This window comes from Alligator sinensis, unplaced genomic scaffold (assembly GCF_000455745.1).
Source record: "Alligator sinensis unplaced genomic scaffold, ASM45574v1 scaffold783_1, whole genome shotgun sequence".
Lineage (NCBI taxonomy): Eukaryota > Metazoa > Chordata > Crocodylia > Alligatoridae > Alligator > Alligator sinensis.
In genome coordinates this window covers 1,899,042-1,915,953 of record NW_005842197.1, presented here as the reverse complement: position 1 = coordinate 1,915,953, position 16,912 = coordinate 1,899,042, and the positions used below count along the sequence as shown (strand labels likewise).

At 51.0% G+C, this 16,912-nt stretch overlaps 1 protein-coding gene across 1 annotated transcript in view; it reads left to right on the top strand.

Annotated features, from left to right (window-relative positions):
- Window positions 1-16,912, top strand: part of DNAI1 (dynein axonemal intermediate chain 1) — a 210,982-nt gene that overhangs the window by 109,315 nt on the left and 84,755 nt on the right. Inside the window, exons 14-16 of the mRNA XM_006026569.2 lie at window positions 5,267-5,356; window positions 10,626-10,713; window positions 15,242-15,321. Coding sequence (XP_006026631.2) covers window positions 5,267-5,356; window positions 10,626-10,713; window positions 15,242-15,321 — 258 coding nt within the window. The remainder of the gene's footprint in view (window positions 1-5,266; window positions 5,357-10,625; window positions 10,714-15,241; window positions 15,322-16,912) is intronic.

Below are 16,912 nucleotides of genomic sequence, written 5' to 3'. Positions count from 1 at the left end.
TCTAGCCCCAGCCCTCTTTCCTGCCTATGCAGGGGGTCGGACTCGATGATCTATTGAGGTCCCTTCCGACCCTAACATCTAACATCTATGACCTCCAGAGGCCCGTTGTAGCCCGTCGTTTTCTACAGCTGTCTATACACGTGCTTGCGGGTGGGGGTGGAGTGTTTTAATTAGAACAGTTCCTGGACTGCCGCTCTAATTAGAACGGCTCACCATCACGTGTATTAAGCCCCTCCATGTTTCAAAATGGCTGCAGGACGCTTTATGTAAAGCTCATTCAACAAGGTGTAGTTAAAATGAACAAGCACGTCTATAGGCAGCCTGTGACTTTAAGATTTGGACTCCTTGTTTTCCTTTTAACCCAGTTAGTCTAGCTGCGGGCATTCCCATTATCTGTACAAATAGTCATAAAGTCTTTGAATTTTGCTAAACTCCAGCCTCGGCTATCTGGTAGCAACGAATTCCGCAGGCTAATTTTGCACCGAGTTAAAAGATGAAGTTTGAAGTTAAAATACCCATTACCTGGAAGAGCAAATTTCCTTGCTTGTTATTCCATTTGGATTCACATTTGGAATGACATCTCATTTCTTTTTTTCTGTTCTTCTCCTTATGTACTCTGCATGTCTCTGGGTTGTCTGGTTGGTTTTGTGAGTCTGATTCTAGTCAGTCTGACATTCAGGTGCTCATGTGCTGGCCCAGGACTGCAACCTGGGCTTCAAAACGCTGCAGGAGAACGTATGATCCCTTTTTAAAAACACAAACCCAACAGGCTGTTTGTGTAAAACGGGTGGGCAAAATGCGGCCTGCAGGCTGGATGCGGCCCGCCAGGCCATTCTATCCCCTAAAAAATTCAGAACATTAATATGCATCTGCCCCAGGCTGCCTGTCATGCGGCCCTCGATGGCTTGCCAAAACTCAGTAAGCGACCCTCCACCCAAAATAATTGCCCACCCCCGGTGTAAAACTTAAAGCAAAGTCCTGAAGCGTGTTCTATCGGCAAGCATTGGGGAAAAATCCCTTCACTTTTACTAAATTTAAATTGGGTGGAAAATTGAACTAATAGTAAATAAAGACAAAATATATCAATAGACTTCAAAAATGATGTTACAAGGAGAAGAATCTGGAGAGGCCAAGTGCATATTTTCTCCCTATTTCTTCTGTCTGTCCAGAGCCAGTCAGTATTTTTACAGCAATCCACTGGAGGGAGAAGCACCCTGGTGTACATAAATAAGGAAAAAAGGCAGTAATGCCTTGATGAAATTTGTACTGAGCTTGGACAGTGGATCCCTCCTCCATAACCAGGGCTCTTAGACATGATTGCAATACACACAATACTTGATTTATTTTTTTTTAAGTATCCCTAGATGCAAAAGTTCTCATTTGGTTGTAAATCATTTTATAAACACTTCAGATGCGGTTTTTCATTTAACATGCGATAAGCAACCCTTGTGTATATTATCCTGCTGCTAAATTGCTGAGATCATTATCCCATGCTTAACTAACAAAATTAACTTCCCAGCACGCACACAAAAAATGGCCAGTGTGCAAAAAAAATGTATTGTCAGGACACACCCAGCATGGAAGCAGATAATGAGGGGAGGTTTGTCCCGCCGCACAAATGTCGGTAGGGGAACAAGAGCCTGTGCTGAACAGACATACAAGCTGTTCCTGTATAGTGGGAGACTCCACGCTGAACTAATGAATGCTCACAGCACTCAGAGAGCAGAGAAGAAAACCCACAAGCCATCAATGTTGTGGAGGGGTTGATGTGTGAAGGAAGCCTGAAAGAGCTGGTGCCTGTTCAGCGCTATGAAATTCTAGCTAACTTCCATGGGGGTCGCCGGCATTCATTTATGTGCGGACACCCTTTGCCCTTGACTTGCACGCTCTGATCCAAGAGGGAGAGCTGCTTCTGTGGATGCAGAGCGTGCGAAGTGCAGGGCGGGTGAGAAATGCTCTAGCTTAGGGCAGCGTCCCAGGCTGTGGAAGACAAAGGACAATCATGACCTTCTCAGATGTGGGCTGCACCACAGCTCTCCGCCTGCTGATCGCCTCCAGATGGGGTTGCTAACACGTGCGCTGCTCGGGGCTAACCCTGAAAACTCCTCGACATGTCTGCAAATGCACCGTGCAGCTGCCGTCATGCCTTGTGATGCCTCTCGCAAGGAGCGTGTGACATCTGTGCTCTGTGCCCTGCAGCTCGCTTCCACGCGCCGTTCAGATCGCTTTGTTCTGCGTCCTAAACGGTCCATGCCCTTGCTCCCTTCGAAGCCATGTCTCAGTGTGTTTGGTCCAGCAGAGCACTTGAGCTCACGACTCCCAGGTTTAAACAGCCCAATTGTGGTGACAGGTACTTCCCATGAGAAGGCAGCAACATGGGAATTTGCTTTTCCTACTTCAGCCTGAGTCAGTTTGCCTTGGGGACATGCTACAAGGCTTACCTATTTATCCCATGTGCTTGAGGAGATGGGTTGAAGAGGATGTGTCTGAGCTAAGGGGGAGAGTTTTCCTAATGCTTTGGGCAGGGGAGAAAAAGCCTGTGATTCCAGATAAGTTTAGGGACCCCTCCATTACCAAGGGCCAGATTCTTGGAGGCGTTTGGTCACACATTCCCATAGCATCTCCTTCCTTCTGGAACCAGCCGACCTGTTGGCACGGGTGAGGCAGGCACTACAGAGGGTGAGAAAGGCCGCTGGGTCACATTCTCCATCACAATTTCTGCCTGCCAAGAACTGGTCCGCACCACTTCACTAGCACCTAAAACGTTTTCAGTGTTGGGTCAAGGGTTCCCAGGGCGTACCCAGCAGTGCCAGCCGTCGGCAGCAAGGGATCAGCATTGCAGGTCGATGGTCCTGGAGCAGCCATTCGCAGCAATGTCGGTGCCTGTTTCCTAGCCTGGTGAAAACGGTGTCCATGCACCATTGGAACAGTTACCCGACCGTCGCTGGCCCTTTCTTTTTGTTGGCGTCTTGCATTGCGCGCTTCCTTTTGTGTGAAGCAGCGGGGAGCATTGCTGGTACCTGCTGCCCGTGACCTACCACTCATAGCATTCCTGATCAAGGGAATCATAAGCCATATGCCACCTGATCAGTTCGTTTTCAGTCGCATCTCAGCCAGATAGGTAGCGTATCAACAGATGCTAACATGGAGTTCCTCCACTTTTCTTTTTCCTTCCTCAGAACAGCGTGCTCTAGGTAGAAACCTTTTCGTGACAGCATCGATGTTTCTTCAGCAAGTCCCTCACTCCATTTTCATGCGCCATAAGACTTCATTGTACACACAATTTTTTTTTCTAGATCAATGATTTTTTCTCCCACGAGAGCAGTACCAGCAAACCCAATACCTCTAAAGATTGTATTGAGAAACCTGCTTCTTTTTTTTTCTTTTTGACAATACCACCTAGATTGTCCTAAATGAAGGATTTGGTAAGCTCTATGATAATCAGATTCATTTATAATGTGTGACGGCTAGAGAAATACATTGACTGTTGTATTTTGACAGAGACAAATACACCTTGGACATCACAAGGGCAGGCTTTGTAAGTCATAGTGCCCGTGCTCAGCTGACGGATGCCTGTGGAAGTGGGAGTGGGTAGACCTGGTGGCAGGTCATCTTTTACTCCTCACTCTCATTGAATTTCTAGTTTGGGAAATCAGAGCAATCTCAGCACTTTCAGTCCAGCTGCAATTTCTCTGACAAACCCCAGATCGTTTATCCACGTTCTGATCTCTGTCCCTGCACAGTCGCATTGAAAAGGCAAATCCTCTTACGCTGCCGAGACTCGAAACCATGGAGGAGGATTTACATGTTAACAAGAGAAGCTCCATCCCTGGCGCAGCCCGTTAGCTCCGGCCCCTCTGCTGCCCTTTGCGGAGCGGTGACACCCCTCGGTGGTAAACCTGCTTCAGCAGAGACCTCGCGTGGGGCCCTGTCCTACTTGTGGACTCCTCTGGGACCTGGATACATGTGATGAAGAGTGGTTTACTCAGGCAATGATGTCTGAGTCCCCTGCAAAATATTTAAGGATGTTTAATCCTTAAATGGATTACATTAATGTTTGCAAAGGAAGCCAAGCCAACAGCTGTAAGGTACAGTGAGGACGGCTTCCTGAGCTTCCCAGGCGTTGCCTCTGCCAACTCCTCCCCTACCGTGATGCAGAGGGGGTCTCCAGGCTCATGGGTCCTGAGGTGGGCACCGATTGTGAGAGTGGAGGACCCCCCTCCACTAGGGATTGCACCAAGAGAACCAGCCAGCACATGGGTTTCCAGGCCTCCATCAGGCTGGAGACAGCCCTAGAGCGCTGGGCACGGTGCAAGCAGGCCTCTGGGCGAGGGCAGCATAGCTGCATTCAAGTGAGGAAGAGGCTATTCCTCTGAGGGTCAGCAAGTGTTTGGGGTAGCTTCTCTTCTCTCCCATGCAACATCTAGCCCCTGCCTAGTAAGGCTACTTACTGGGATTGACCCAGTGGGACCTGAATGCAGTGCAGAGGAACCTCTCTACACTGCACAGGTACAGAAAGCCATTGCTGAAAGGGCATAGCTCCAAAGCAAAGTGCCTTCCCCTGCCTTGTGCAGAACATGTGGGAAGGCTGCGTGTACAAGGTTTGGCAGGACACGGCACCTTATTTTGGTCAGAAGTCAGCTTTGGAGAAGGGAAAGGGGTGTCATCTCCAAGCTGAGTGGCCTGTCCTGCCAGGGAAGGGGAATGCCACAAGTATGATGAATCTCTGAAGGCCCTTGGGCTTTGACTGCCTTGCCCAAGTTTTGTGTGTCGCTGTTATGCACTGTGGGAGGCATGGACCACCCTTTGAGCTCATGATTTACAGGCCTGGTTGAACTTGTTGGTGCAGAGCTTTCTTTGCAAACCCTTTATGCCCTGATCCTGCAATTTGAAGTGTACAGGTGGGCCCTTCTAGCTGCTGGATTTCATGTGGTTTAAACATCCCACTACTGTCAGTGGGGCTTCATGGGTGCGCAGGGATTTGTTAGCATGGATCAGACCATAGCATATGGGCCTGGCTTTGCAACTCATGGCACAGAGCAGGGGAGCGACAGGGGCATCAGCATCATGTAGGCCCTTCTTTTTCTTGCTCTTACCTCTGTGGGTCCCCGACGCTGGCAAGAGGGAGCGGTGGCATGTTGCTACAGAATACCAAGGGCTCCTGGGGGAAGGAGACCCATTCAGTGGAGACACCGCTCCTACCAAGGGCTCAGTAGTTGTCCTGCCTGAAGTGCTGCCGTGCTAACTCTGCGTGTTTGTTTTCAAGGTCAAGTGGCAGAAGGACGACATGGACAATAATTTGAACTTCTTCTCCGTCTCATCCGATGGGAGGATTGTGTCCTGGACTTTAGTTAAGGTAAATGTTATATTGTGAGGTTTCTTCCAAATTGATGCTAGTGTCCTGTCAGCAGCGTGTTTATCTGACTAGTTGCAATGAGTCTGGGCTGGCCAGCACTGCAGCAGGAGAGCCCAGTTCTCTGCACAGGACCCCCATGGTTAATATGAGCTTAAACTCTCTGGTCAACTCAGCCAGCTTTTCCCTTGAGAATACAGCTCCAGAAGAAGTTCATCAGTTGATCTGTAGCTGGTCTTGGTGTCTAAGGTGCAGTCTGTCACCTTCTGGCCTCCTTTCCACACCAGCACCCCTGTGGTCTCCTTGTTTCACCTGCCACCTCTTATTGTTAAATGTTAATCGGGGGTCAGCCATCAGTTCTACCAGAGACCCCCCAGGTGCCTTTCTCCACAGCTCGCATCACTGGGTTTTCCCAGTTCTGGCCCAGTCAGTGCAAACTCCTCAGCCACTGCTCATTAGCCACTGCCTCACCAACCTATTTGTCTCATGATCATTTTCTGTCCCAGAGACTTTATCAGTCCCAGAGGCCTTGTTAGCCTCAAATTAGTCCCTACGAGCTTGTAAGCCCAGTTCGGTCCACAGGAGCTGCTGCCCCCAGTGACTTCCCCAAGGCTCATTAGTTCAGATCAGTTTGCAAGTGCAGCACTCACACAACAGTGTTTTCCAGCAGCCTCCCATCCAGCTGTCCCGTGCCTCGCAGCAGGCTTCTGCCATCAGGGGTATACTTTGCCCCAAAATTAGCAAAATGCAGAGTTCATAGAAATGAGGGTTGAAGGGACCTCAGGGGTCACATCTAGTCCAACCCCCTGCTCGAAGCAGGACCAGCCCCGACTACATCATCCCAGATGAGGCTTTGTCTACCCGGGGCTTGAACACCTCCAAGGATGGAGACCCCACCACCTCTCTGGGGAGCCTGGTCCAGTGCTTTACTGCCTTCCTCGTGAGCAAGTTCTTCCTCAACCTCAATGTCCCTTGCTGCAATTTGAGCCCATTGCTCCTTGTTCTGTTATCTTCACCACTGAGAACAGACCAGCTCCATCCTCTTTGCAACCCCCCTGCAGGGAGCTGAAGGCTGCTGTTCAATAGAGGGAAGAATCACTGCCCTCGATCTGCTGGCAATGCTCCTACCAGTGCAGCCCAGGATGCCGGTAACTTCCTTGGCAACAAGGGCACACTGCTGACTCCTGTTCAGCTTCTTGCCCATTGTCACCCTCAGGTCCTTTTCTGCAGAGCTGCTGCCCAGCCCGTCACCCCCAGCCTGTACTGGTGCATGGGATTGATCCGTCCATGGGTGACTGGTGCCACCTTAATCAGGGGGGCCCCAGTGATCAGTCAGTGACTGAGGGGGGGATCCCCCTGCAGCCAATCTCACCAACTGGGGGTGTGGGGAGGTCCCCTGCAGCAAAACTCACCAACTGGGAAGAAGTGGCTCCTGGAAAAAGTGGCCGCGGTGCTACATCCGGCGCTCCCACTCCCTGGCCGGCACTCGCAGGGTGGGCACCAGTGCTCCTGCCTGCCCCCCCGCCCATCGCCTAAGCGGGAAGTGCGGCCTTGTCCGGGGGTGCACCAGTGCTCACAGGGGGTGCACGTGCACCCCTGTGCACCCTCTACGTGTCACCACTGGTTCTGTCCTAAGTGCAGGACTTTGCACTTGTCCTTAGTCCTTGTTCAACCTCATGAGATTTCTTGAGGCCCAATCCTCCAATGTGTCGAGGTCATTCTGAATCCCAGACCTTCTCTCCAGGGAGTATCTGCTACTCCCCCCAGCTTGGTGTCATCTGCGAACTTGCTGAGGGTGCACCGCATCCCATCTTCCAGGTCATTAATGAAGATATTGAACAAGACCAGCCTCAGGACTGACCCCTGGGGCCCTCCACTTGAAACCAGCTGCCAGCTAGGCATTGAGCCATTGATCACTACCTGTTGAGCCCAACAATCCAGCCAGTTTTCTATCCACCTTACAGTCCATTCATCCAACCTGTATTTCCTCAGCTTGCTTGCAAGAATGCTGTAAGAGACTGTATCAAAAGCCTTGCTAAAGTCAAGGTACATCAGCCCACTGCTTTCCCCGCATCCACAGAGCCAGTCATCTCATCACAGAAGGCAATCAGGTTGGTCAGGCATGACTTGCCTCCAGTGAATCCGTGCTGACTGCTCCTAATCACCGTCTCCAAGTGCTTAGAAATGGATTCTTTGAGGACCTGCTCCAGGAGTTTTCTGGGGACTGAGGTGAGGCTGACTGGTCTGTAGTTCCCTGGATCTTCCTTCTTCCCGTCCTTAAAAATATAGGCACTATTATATGTACCCTTTTCCAGTCGTTCGGGACCTCCCCTAATCGCCATGAGTTTTCAAAGATTAGTTCCTTGAACCAACAGTTCGGCTCCCACCAAGATGCCTTTTCCCCAGGCCTCCCTCCATATCTTCCTGGCTATCCCAGCTCCAGCCCTTCTGGGCTTACTCAGAGTTTGCAGTTTGCAGTTAGTGGCTTGTCGTTCACAGCTCTCCTCCGGGAGCTCCTCCTCCATGGGCTGTCTAGGCCAGACTGCCCAGTTCCTCTCTTGCTTTGGGCTTTTGTAGCCCCTGGCTCCATCTCTTCTGGCCACAGCAGACCTGTTCCTAAAGCAGCCCCTCTCTTTTTTTTAATTTTTATTTATCTATTTATTTATTTTTGACTCTCAGTAGCGTTTCTCTTTCCCACCAATCTGCCACACTAACACTTGGCCATTTCAGGCTTCCCTATGATGGAGATAGAAAACCCCCATCTTTGTGTGCTGCTAGGCTTCCTCACTTAGACGGAGATTGACAGAGAGAGAGAGACAGAGAGAGATCGGTGCAAGCCTCACTTGCTTTTGTATCTAGCCAAGGGGCACAGGGCAGTATAGAAAGGAGTGGTCTTTAAATAAAACAATCTGAGCTGTCCATTTAAAAAGGCTGCTGTTAATTTGCCTGCTGTCTGCAACCCTCTGTAGGCTGGGGGTGGGGCAAAGTAACCAGCTAAAAAGTCGTTTTGTCTTCTGCTCCCTCCCTCCACCTACAAAGCTTATGCCAGGTCCGTGCAGACTCTAGACACGCAGAGGGTATGCACTGCCAGGGCAGCATGAGCTGGTGGGGCCTTCCCATGTGCACCCACACACCCGCTCCCACGCACATGCTTCAAACCTGGAAATGCGCCGGAGAGGCCAACCTGGGATCCCCTCTGTGCTCATCCTCAGGACCTCAGTTTCTGGCCAGAGAGCTGCTGTTGAAGGAGCCGGGGGGCTGCCTCAGCAGCAGATCTCTGGGTTTGGAGTGTGGGAGTAGGCAGGTGGGACGTGCTGGAGAGTGTCCTAGCAAGTCAAATCTGCCCTGCCTAGCAGGGATGTGCCGCCACCATGCTGAAGACACATCTTTAGGCTCTTGCTGCTTAGCAGCTTGTATAGCTCACGGCTTCTTACATGTCACTTTGGACTTCAGCCGCTGAGTTTGATCGGTTTTAATTCACACGTAGCAGGAGAGAAGCACTGACAGCAGCATGCAAGAATGTGCAAGTCGCAGGGGTCACCCCTGTCCTAACAGCTCTGGTGGGCAGGTGTGAGCAACACCAGCGTCCACCACCTTCCCCTTCAGGGTGTGGGCCAAGCAGGTGTGAAGCCCCCAAAGCTGTCAGGAAGCTGCTGGGAGCAAGTCTGACTTACACCTCCTTTTGCAACACCCCCCATGAACTGCAGATGATCGTCAGGCCGTTTCTACCCTCACTACAACAGGACTCCCCTGGTACGGCGTGGCTGAGCAGAGCCGCCTTCTCCACCTGTGCTCTGCACTGACCGAGGCTGGGATCACCGAACTGAAGATTTACATTTTGTTCTCAAGCTGCTCCACTGAAAAATCTAAAAATTGCCTGAAAACATCCAATCCTCACCCAGGGTGCTCGTTAATTTAGTCTTTAATTCTTTGTTCTTTTATCTCCTCCCCTCGCCCCAGGGTATTCCCACATTACCTACCACCTCCTATTATGCAAAAATATTCTAATCCCTGAATATATGCTCACAAAGGATCTTTGCACACGTTCACTATTTCCTTGAACCCCCCCTCAGTCTGTCTGTCACCTGTCCCATGCTTAGATTGTACGCTCCTTGGGACTTGCACTTCCTTGTTCCGGGTTTGTCCAGGGCCTAGTCCAGTGGACTTCTGGTTCCTGGCTAGGCCTGAAAGGAGTTATGATAATGCAGATCATAATATGCGGCATTCATCCCCGAGGCGAGCACCCAGCTGTGTCTGCCTGGCACTTGCTTCTCAGCAGTTGGGAGATTGAGTGCTAGGTTGCAAGCTGCATTTATAGTAACAGGAAAACTGTAAAGGACAGGAATGACCAAGGGGTCCCCTCCTCTTTGCTCACCACCACAGCAGGACTGTAGTGTTGGATGAGTAGCAACCGAAGGACCTGCCACATGCTCACATTAAAGCTGACTAGAAACCATCTATAGAGTCGTTACACATTTCCAAGCACTAACTTTGTAGCTGGTTGGCTCTTTTCAGAGGTGGATGGACATTTCTATGGTGTGATCATTACTTTGTCTGTGTCTAAACCTACTGTGCGATTAGCCAGTTAATTGCATGATAATTACTTTGCACATGTGGCCAGTCTTATTTGGCATGTATTTCCAGTCTAAATTTATTGCACGATTAACCAGTGAATTGTGTGCTATATGTAATGTGTGGCAGGGGCCTGAAGTTCTCTTCTCCCGTATCCTGGCTTACAGAAAGTAAAGCATGATCTGCTGATTGTCATGACGTGAGCACTCTCCTCCCCATGTTGCCTAAGTTCTCCAAAGCTGCTCATTTCGGGTGCCTTTTCCCCCTGAATATTCAATCTAAAATTCCTTGGGCCTGAGTTCAAGAGATACCAAAACTGTCTGGCCCAGCTGGTAGCCAGGACTTCTGAAAACAAATCAGGCCACATAGATGCCTAACTAATAGCGTTCAAACCTCAAACTTTGACCTAGGACTCCAGCGTGTCTAAGCCAGGTGTGTGTACCCCGTACAGTGGGTGAGTGTGAAAGTATCAGTTTCCTGGGAAAGGGAAGGGGAGCTCTCATTAGCTCTCATTATCTCTCATTAGCTCTCAGACCTCTCAGCTAGCAAGCTGCCAGTTGCTGGCACGAAACATTAAACAACTTTCTGCACAACTTTTTAAAATTCCTCGCCCAAACATGCCATTTCCCAGTGAGGGACGTCACAGTATTGTCGCCACAAAGACTGCTATTAATCCCCAGTCTCTCTCCTCTGCCTGCAGAATGAGCTGGTTCATACAGATGTCATCAAGCTGGTGGTAGAGGGAGCAACAATAGAGGGGCCAGAGGGACTGCAGCTGCACACGGTTGGTAAGAGCCCAAGTCCTTACCACCCTGATAATTACCGACACGGAGCCTCTAATCAATCATTCACACACATTAGAGGAGAGAACGGGCTTGGAAGGGGGTGATACTGGGGAGAGACTTGTAAAGGAAAGCGGCTTTTCTTGCATGTTAGTCAATATATACGAAGAATCACTCTGTAGCGCTGGTCACTAGCCTGGTTGAAGGGTTGAGGCTTAGGCCGTGTCTTCATTGCCCTGTCCTGTGAGCAGTGAGATGAGCTTCTCACTCAGTCTCCCTGCAGACAAAGCACTCAGATCGATTTTGTCTTGACGTAGCAAATCGAGGTCAGCTTTCAACCTTACAGTGGTGGGGGGCTGACCTGGACTGACACATCTAAATGAAAGTAAGCGGTGCCTGATCTCCATTAGGATCTCACAGCCTGAACTAGCTCTCCTGCAGGCTTTTTTAAATGTAATTTATTTTTTGACAGTGAAGATAGAGCCAGAGTTTGCAGAAGAACTGTCCTCTTTCCACGTTAATATTCTGTGGAGCTCTGTGCACTACTCTGTAGTGAGGGCAGGTCAGCTTATAAAATAGCTGGACTTCATCCCAGCCCAGTTGCGAAATTCTCTGTGGCCTTTTGCTGTTGGTTAACGGTGCCATGGAACCGACTTCCAAGGATTTTTGCCGAATGCTTCAGTGTTATGTAGGATGACAAGTATCCAGCAGTAAAAATATCACAGCAGCACCCTCCAAGGTCCCATTTCATCGTGCTCCAGATTGGTGCTTGGAAGCTGAAGCAGTTTGCAGTTTGCTTTCCCTGAGGTCCATATGCTTATGGGCTGTTTCTGTAAGGCTGTGCTACTTGCTTTCAATGCTGGGGAAAGAGCCACGGCATACTGTTAAATATACTCCCTATGAGCCTCTGCTCAGCCCTCAAAACTCTCCTTTTGTCACCCTTCCCATCCCATGCTTGGCCTCTTACATCCCTCTGTCTGCCTGAACAGCCTCCCTCATCCTGTGTGCCAAGAACCCTCTCCGTGCCACTTCAAGCACCTCCTTAAAACCTGTTTTCTAACACGCTTGTTGCCACTGTCATTTCTACCTATGGAGGCTGTAACTCTTGATCTTCTGCACGTCTTTGAGCCTTGAGGGCAGGCAGGCTGGCTTTGTCCTCTCCCAAAAAATGTGCGTGTCACACCTCACTGACAACCCATAGACTCCTAGGGCCTGTCATTAATCAGTGCCTACCATCTGCCATGGTGACGTGCAGCTTCCCCGATCTGTGTTAGCACGTACGTTAGTGTGTAGGGCATTTCCTCTCAATCCTACTTCATCAAGAGTCGCTGTTCTGAATTTTCACGTGAAGTTATGGAAGGCATCTCCCGAGGGCTGAAGCGGTCTGCCTGCAGAGTGGAACATAAGCGGCCTCAATGACCTACAAGCAGCGATGACTGATGTAACTCTTGTCTTTTAACAAAGGACATGGCACCCTTGGGTCTCAACTCTCCAGAAGGGGATGAAGGGAGAGTGGACTCTTCCATGTTAATGAAGTCATCCTGGTGAAGCATCTCTTCCTTGAAGCACACCATCCCGCTATTCCATTTAGCTTCTAGCCCACTACCGTGCTATCTGAGGCCATGTTCAGATGAGCAGGGGCGTGTGTTTGCAGCAGCACAAACGCACAGAAATTTGTGCCTCTACTTTGTGCTGCAGTGCATGCCCCTGCTCATGTGGTCTGCAGCTAGTCAAGGAGCGGCATGTGGAGACAGAGGAGCAGCCAGCCGAGCTCCCTGGGCTGCCTGCTTCCCTGCCTCCAGGCACACTGCTCCAGCTGCTCTGCGGCTGGCCGGGGTGCAGCGTGCCTGGAGATGGAGGCTCCACGCGCGGAGCCCTCACTCTGGGACACACGAAGACAAAGGAACAGCCAGCCCAGGACTGCCTGCTCCCCTGTCTCGAGGTGGCACACTGCCCCAGCCAGCTGGGGAGTGGCTGGCGGGGGCGCAGTGTGTCCCAGAGCGGGGGCTTTGCAGCATGCAGAGACAAGGGAGCAGGCAGCCCTAGACCGGTTTCTCCCCCATCTCTGCATTTGTCCCAGCACACTGCACTTTGATGTGCTTTGCGCTGCTTTTTTGTTAGGGTTTATTTTTTGCTCCTGGGAAATCCCGGTAGCAAATTTTGCCCCAGCACTGCAAATTAGCAGCGTTGGACACAGTTTAACCTGCAACATGTTAAACATGCAACATGCACTGTTTGTGGTGCGGCAAAGAGATTTGTGGCATCACAAAATGCACATGCTGCACATCTGAGTGTTGAAGAACTAAGGATGGAAATGTGTCACATGAGTTTTCTTCTTTGTTCCTCCTCAAGCAGGAGAAGCCATGGCTAGGAGTTTATTCTTAAAAAGAGGTTTAATTGACTTAATTGATACTATATCTTTGGAAGAAAGCGAGGTTCTGGTGTGTAGTATTTAGACCAGAGGTAGGCAAAATATGGCCTGTGGGCTGGATCCAGCCCACCAGGCAATTTCTTCCAGCCCACAGACCCCACCAACTAATGACACCTCACCCAGCCTGCACCCCTCGCTTCCACCATTGTGCACGGAAAGGCCTGGCCCAGCCAGCATGCCGCTGCCGGGTGGAGTCCCAGGACCTGCACGGCTGGGGGTGGGAAGGCAAATGGCTCCCATCATGTGGGGCTTCCCCTGGAGGAGCGCGAGGAGCTGCACATGCACCGCAGAGAGCTCCACCTGATAGAGGTGGGCCAGCCTGGCTGTGCTTCTTGCCACCAAGAGCAGTGCTGGCTGGAGCTGTGTACCACCAGGCAGCAGTGCCTGCACTGGCCACGAGCTCCCCAAGCACCTGCCACCTGCTGCTGCTGCCGGCAGCGGGGGCTGTGCGCCATGGGGTGGAATGTGGTGGGGGTCTCCATACCCCCGACCCTCCCCACACCCTGCCCACCTCAGCTCTGCACTCCCACTGCCCCGCTGGGCACGGCCTCCACACTCCCCCCAGCCCCAGCCCCACACTCCACGCTCCTGCCCAGCTGTAGCTCCTGCTCCCCCTGCCCCTGCCCAGAGCAAGCACTGCAGCAGGGAGATGGGGACCAGCCACTGGACACTGGGGAAGCTGAGCACGTCCCCCCACAGCTGCGGCAGTGGCAGCAACAGCCTCTTCTGGAAGCCCCGTGCTGGCTGGGCTGGGCCCTTCTACGCACGAGGGTGGGAGCGAGGCGCACGGGCTGGGCCCACCAATTAGTTGGTGGGCGCCTGTGGGCCGGATGAAATGGCCTGGCAGGTTGGATGTGTCCCATGAGCCATATTTTGCCCACCCCTGTGATAGACTGTGCTTTCAAGGAGGGCTGTCTGACCTCCCAGGGCCACCCAGGAATCCCTAGAAGTATTGTCATGTGGCGTAGGAAAGAGCAGGTCGGGTCTGGGCTTGAATCTGAAATCTTACATGTAAATAGACAAGCCATTAAAACACTTGAAATGATAGTGTTTTAGAGCTGAGCATTGTAATGTTTCAGCTGTCCTGTCTGTTTTACTGTAAACAGACCCGGAACTTTTTAAACTTTAAACTGGAGTGAAAGACTTTGGGAGATACAGCAGTTTAGCTTCACTCTTCTTTCTTAGGTGCAGACAGACAAAACAGCCCTATAGATTCAACTGATGTGGGTAACTCCTGCCTCACCCCTGCCTGCTTTTAAAATGGCTTAGTGTTACACTTGTCCACAGACTTCAAGATGTGAGGAACACTTAAAGATGAGGTCTGAAGCACCCTTGTTTGAAAGGGTCTTGGTAAAAGGATTTGCATTTTCTGGCTAGAATCTGACCCCAGAGAGAGAAAAGGAGTCCTAGTTACTGGTCTATAGAAATGCAGCAGCAGAAAACTTGGACATTTGTGCTGCCAGAGCTTCTCTTAGAAACAGTGCCTCTGCAGTCCATGTAGCAGGCGCTTTGGATTCAGGTGTGTTTGGAGGGAGGGGGTTGTCTGTCCTTCTTTCTTGTCAGCTGGAATCTTTCAAGGTGTCTTTCTATGCCTGTTGTCCAATTTGCACCATTACCTTTTGTACAGACTGAGTTTTTACCGGCGGCCACACTGTGTGGCGTGCATTAGACTATCAGGCTGCCGCTTGCAGGGACCTGTATCCCCAAGCTTAACTTTCCAGCTTCGGCTGGTCGCTGGTGCTACAGAGCAGCTGTTCTAACCCTCCTCTTTGTTGAGTCTTGTAACCAGTCTGACAGGCAGTGTGGACAAGGGGTTGGAAAGGGACCTGGAGACCTGGCCTCTGCTGCTGACCTGCTGGGTGAACTTCTCCAAATCGCTTCCTTTCTTTTGGGCCTTTATTTCCACTCTTGCCCTTTGTCTACCCTGTCTCTGCTGATTGTGACTCTGGAGCAGGTGCTATCTTAGCAGGCATTTCTATTGCAGTGAGGCCTGATTCTCACTCAGGACCTCTAGTCGATCTGCTAAGATGTTCAGAAGTGATCTCTGCAATAACCAGGCAGTATGACACCTCCCTGACTGACCACTCTCCCCTTCTCAACCAGGCTGTGGAACGTCGTTTGATTTCCACAAGAAGATTGATTACTTGTTCCTCGTTGGCACTGAAGAAGGGAAGATCTACAAGGTAAGGGCTGTGTTTTACGTCCCATCATTGCTGAATTTCCTGTTGGGTTGTTGTCATCCAAATGATTTTCCCAGCAGGCTCAGTCCTAGTAGTGCGCTCAGGTCCGTGTACTACCTGTCTGGAGCCCCACTGGGTGCAGGACCCTGTCCCCTGAAAGCCAGGCCCAGAACGAGGACCTGATTGCTTGCTCCCAGTCCCCCTGTGATGCAGGCATGGAGTCTCCCATGGCTTTGGGGTTCTGCCAGAGGCCCTTCAGTTTGGGCATGGACCTCTAGCTCTGTATGGATGGTAGAACAAAGGCACGCGGGATACTATACTACAGCACGCCCCTTCTCAGTGCCCTGCCCGCGGCACAAACAGCTCCGTGCTGAGCAGCTGTTGTGCTCTCAAGCCTTGGGGAAGAGGAGCCATATGTCAGGAAAGCCAGCATGCTCCAGTGCAGTGTCCTCTGTTGCTGTGCTCCAGCCTTTTCAGGGCTTCTGTGTAATATGGGGACAGCAACGCCTGCCTTGCAAGGGTGCTGTGGAGATTGCAGTCTTGCTCTCATGAAGTATTTAAGCCTGTACTTCAGTAGTTAGCTGGACTGGAGATTCAGTCTCTAGTGTTGTGTGCTAACTTCCAGCAGAGCGTGTACACAGCTATCCTGGCAGCTTCCCATTTATCTGGTCAGCCTCTCCAAGATGCTGGCCTCTATGTATGGGCCTGTTGTGTTCATTTTGATGGAATAAATACTAATACAACCCTACCTGCATTAGTTTTAGAAAGCTAAGAAGGGCTTGGAGCATCGCACACAGAACAGAGCCTGCTTAGTTACAGTGACCCGCGCAGCGGGCAGCTCCTGGCAGAGTCTGGAAATGTATTCGGTGCCTTGATTCTGCGACAGGAGAGAGAATCCAAAGAAGGAACGCTTGAAAAGGGATGGGATGATTATGTAACCCACTTAATCAGCCTTTCAAAGACACTTGTTCACAGAATCATAGACTTACAGAAAAGCAGGGTTGGAAGGGACCTCTTGAGGTCTAGTCCCACCACCTGCCTGAGTCAGCAGGATCATCCCTATCCAATCTGTCCCATATAAACCCATTGTCCAACCTCTTAGCAAAACTACAGAGTCATCCCTGACACAACACAAGACTTAACCCTCCAAACCTTCAACAGATAAAGCAGGGGGGAGAGGATCTTGGTTAACATCTCTTACTGTGCCAAGCAGTCCTTCCTGTTGGAGAGGAACATTGCATTGCTCAACCCTAACTTCCGAACAATGCTCACTTCCTCTGCTTTGGCAAGGACAGCTATTACAAGGGGGAAAATGATGGGGCTTTCTGTTGATATGCCCAGGGCAGAAGGTTGTCTGGGCTTGCAGATCAGCCACAAGAGCAGTTACCCTGGACTCTGGCTCAGTGCCCTGTCTGGGACAGCATCTGTCTTTCCTTTGCCAGCCCTCCTCCAGGTGGGCAAAGCTAGGTGAGCCAGCTCACCCCATCCGGCTGTGCAGTGTACTCTGCGGGAAGTTGAGAAAGAGGAAGAAAGAGATGGGGGAAGGAAGGGGGAGAAAGAGCTAACAGGAGGCAGGTAACGGGGCTGAAAGGAA